This window comes from Aplysia californica, unplaced genomic scaffold, assembly GCF_000002075.1.
Source record: "Aplysia californica isolate F4 #8 unplaced genomic scaffold, AplCal3.0 scaffold00098, whole genome shotgun sequence".
Classification (NCBI taxonomy): domain Eukaryota; kingdom Metazoa; phylum Mollusca; class Gastropoda; order Aplysiida; family Aplysiidae; genus Aplysia; species Aplysia californica.
The window spans coordinates 285,756-289,255 of NW_004797368.1; the positions used below are offsets into that span (position 1 = coordinate 285,756).

Consider the following 3,500-nt stretch of genomic DNA (forward strand, 5'->3'; position numbering starts at 1 on the left):
GTACACTTTATTCCTGTACCACAAAAAAACAACAACATTGACAGTTACGTTTTGTAACACTTATATTGTCATCAGTTTTAAAGACAAGATTGAAGTCGGTTACATAAAGGTCCTTTAGGGCGCAGTCACCTCTGTTGATATCCTGCTAGACTGCCGTGCGAGTGGCCACATTGGAATTCTTATAACGGGCCTATTTTTAACAGGGGTAGTTTGGGGAATTTTTACTGTGGTCCTATCGGACATGGACGTTCAAACGAAGGTCCTGCCACAATGTATATGACACCATGCAGTGTTGATTGAGTCGTTAAACCCATGGCATACTACCTTCCTTCGCTCCTTATTTAATACATGTAATACGATCGTGTGAATTTTTGTTTATACGAAACTGTCAGCCATGTCAGGTAGCCATATGAGAACGACCAGCAGTGTTGAAAAAAATGCAGATAGACAGGCAGAAGCAAGATGAAAGACGGTAAAGAAGCAGGACCTACCAATGACACTCTCTAATTCCAGCCACTCATGCCGACACGTTAAAAGGAAGAACATGTAACAACAGCCCCCTCCCCTAACATAACTTAACAAAGCAAAACAAAACAAAAATTAACAATCGCCCCCCTCCCCCAAAAAAGAAAGAAAATACAACAACAAAAACAACAACAACAACAGACAAACAACAAAACAACCAAACAATACATGCCCTCCAAAATACAAAGAACCAACAAACAGCCCCACCCACCCCCCAACCATATGTAGCATGAACTCATGAGCCTTGTGCGATGATCACTCACCAGTAGGTGTCGCAGCACACGTAGTAACGGCGTGGTCGAGGGATGCCGTTGAAGTCACAGGACAGACTCACGGTGTACGCGCCCTGGTTCCGGAAGTATAGCCATTGACCTATGCCCAGTTCTGGCATCCGACAGTCTCGGATGACGAAGTCGAGTCCATCACAGGTGGGGCCCCACACTACTGACCGCCTCAAACGGGGGGACATGGGCGCCTTGTGTGGGAAGGGGTTGGAGAAAAAAAATGGTTAGGCTTTAGATAAAAGATACGGTAAAACAAAAACCTGTTTCCTGTGCAACGCATTGTGATCGACCATTGCTTTTGCAGCTTGCCAACTACCTAAAATTTGGAAGAACCAAAATTAAATGTTATGTAAGACTTGATGCTCAGACAACTGCCACATTACCGAGGTTTTAGCTAGCAGTACCCCTTCTCATGATGGTATTAGGCCAACCTCATTTAGTCTATTTTCAATTTTATCCCTCCACCACCACCACTCTCCTTTCATACCCCTGTAATCACCAAAGCAACCGGTCTTCAGTTTCGTTCTAAATTTAGCGGTTGCGAATTTTGGCGGTTAAGCGCTCTCGTCCGTACAAAACCTGGTAGACCAAATATGTGAATGAACGTGTTCACCTGCGGAATTTAGTAAGCTTACACGCCACAGACAGAGGCCTGAGATAAGAGATTCATGAAAACGACGTTGGCTTTAGAAATATCTCGCCTGTTTTAATAAGCTTCTCTTTTTTCAATGTTAAATCAATTTCCTGAAATAGCTCGGTGTTTGAATTGAATACCGGGTTGGTTTTCCCTATGTTTGGGTTGTGCAATCGCAAGACGAAAGAAGCGCCGAGTAAACCGGGGACCAAGGCCTGGTAAGACAGCAGGAGGAAGGGAGTAGGGAAGGGAGAGAAAAATCTACGTAATCGGGGCCAGGGAAGCAAAGGTCACTTAAGGTCTGGCCTTGTACAGTTCACGTGACTGGAACTCTGGGCTCAACTGGGCTGGGGTCTAGACATCACGTGTGTATCTATTACTATAAAGAGATATCTAGCACAGGGGCAGCATAATGAACAGGAGTAGAAATGTCAATATTTAACAACTAGGTGAACGAGGAATGGACGCAACATTACCCCTTCCAAACTCTGGACGAGATCCCTTCACTCGAAAACACTGGGACAGTTAACCGATGGTCCAGTATTGACTGATAAACAAGATACACGCGTAGATAAAGTAACAGATAGGTATGACATGAAACAAACAAACGCGCTCGGGCACAAACACACAAACATACACATAGATAGATAGATTGATAGATAGATAGCGAGAGAGAGAGAGAGAGAGAGAGAGAGAGAGAGAGAGAGAGAGAGAGAGAGAGAGAGAGAGAGAGGGCGGAGCCGGGGGTGGATCACGCGCATGTCCTATAAACAAGTCAAAGTCACCTCGACCCGTCAAACCTGCGCACAGACCACAGACTTGGTCTTGGTAGATCACACACGCGAAAAAGCCTCTACCTATTTATACATTTGCTGTACCACATAGATGGCCCCTTTTGGCTCCTGCCCCGTGAAATGCGTCAGCAACATTCAACGGGCTAGAATTTCCCTACAGCTCAGAGAGCGTTTTGAGTAGGTTGCGTGGGAGAGGTGGGAGGAATATAGGTGTGTAGGCCTAGGTGCCTAAGTGTTTTTGCTAAGAAAACGGATGATGCGATGTCATTGTCATGGTATTTCCTCGTCTCTCGTACTTGGTGTCTGCTTACACTACACCCTCTCCCCCTGTCTCATATCTCTCCACTCCTCCATCTGTCAAAGAGTCTACCTGTCAAACCACATGCCGGTACATCTTCCTTATCATTTTTTTTTCTTATAAAAAAACTCACCAACACAAACAGACATTGTACTGTATTTAAGAATACACAAACACGCACACACGTGCTCGCTCGCGCACACCTAACTTCCTATAATTAAATTCATTTGAACGAAGCCTGTCTATCCATGTCTACCCTCCAAACTTACCTGGGTAACACTCTCCCATCAAAACACCCACATATAACCAGTCTGACTCCTAACACTCATCGATCTACAAAAATATCACACACCTAGACCTACCCAAAAAGCAATCTACCAATTTTCTACCTGTCACACACTCAGTTACCTCTCCACCCCGGCTGGACTCCTTAACACATACCTATTTACTATTTACCTATTTATTTTCTCGGCTCCTCCTTCCCACCTCCCATCTTTCCTTGTTATCATCTATCTATCTCTACCAAAACTTCTTATTTCGCCTTCATGTCTTCTCAACCAGGATACCTGTCTTTCCAGTGACTTTCCACCCACTCAACCGAAGTGTCTGCTTTTTACAAAAAGGTGGCTATAGCGGTTGGAGCACTCTACAGCCCCCGCCTGTGTTAAGGCCAATCCACAGAATTCTACACTTCTCTAAGTGTAGAATTCTGTGGGCCAATCTCCCTTTTCGATTCCCTCTTTCTCTCACCCTCTGTTCTGTCTGACGAGTTTCTTTCTTTCTTTTTTTTTTTTAACATCCGTGTTTCTCCCGACGGTCTTTTTTTTTCATCGTGGCGGTTCTATTCACACAGTTCACCTAATGTAAATGTGTTCCAAACAAGAAAGCAACCCCCCTCCCTCTCTTTGTACTTCTCTTTCTTTCAGTCTGCCCCCCCTCCCCCGTGTTCTTTCTCTCTCTCTCTC

At 44.8% G+C, this 3,500-nt stretch overlaps 1 protein-coding gene across 1 annotated transcript in view; it reads right to left on the reverse strand.

Moving 5' to 3' along the window:
• Positions 1-787: 787 nt before the first annotated feature.
• Positions 788-3,500, reverse strand: part of LOC106011369 (ornithine decarboxylase) — a gene marked incomplete at its 3' end in the record, with an annotated part of 9,461 nt that continues 6,748 nt past the window's right edge. Inside the window, 1 exon segment of the mRNA XM_035968941.1 lies at positions 788-1,000. Coding sequence (XP_035824834.1) covers positions 788-1,000 — 213 coding nt within the window.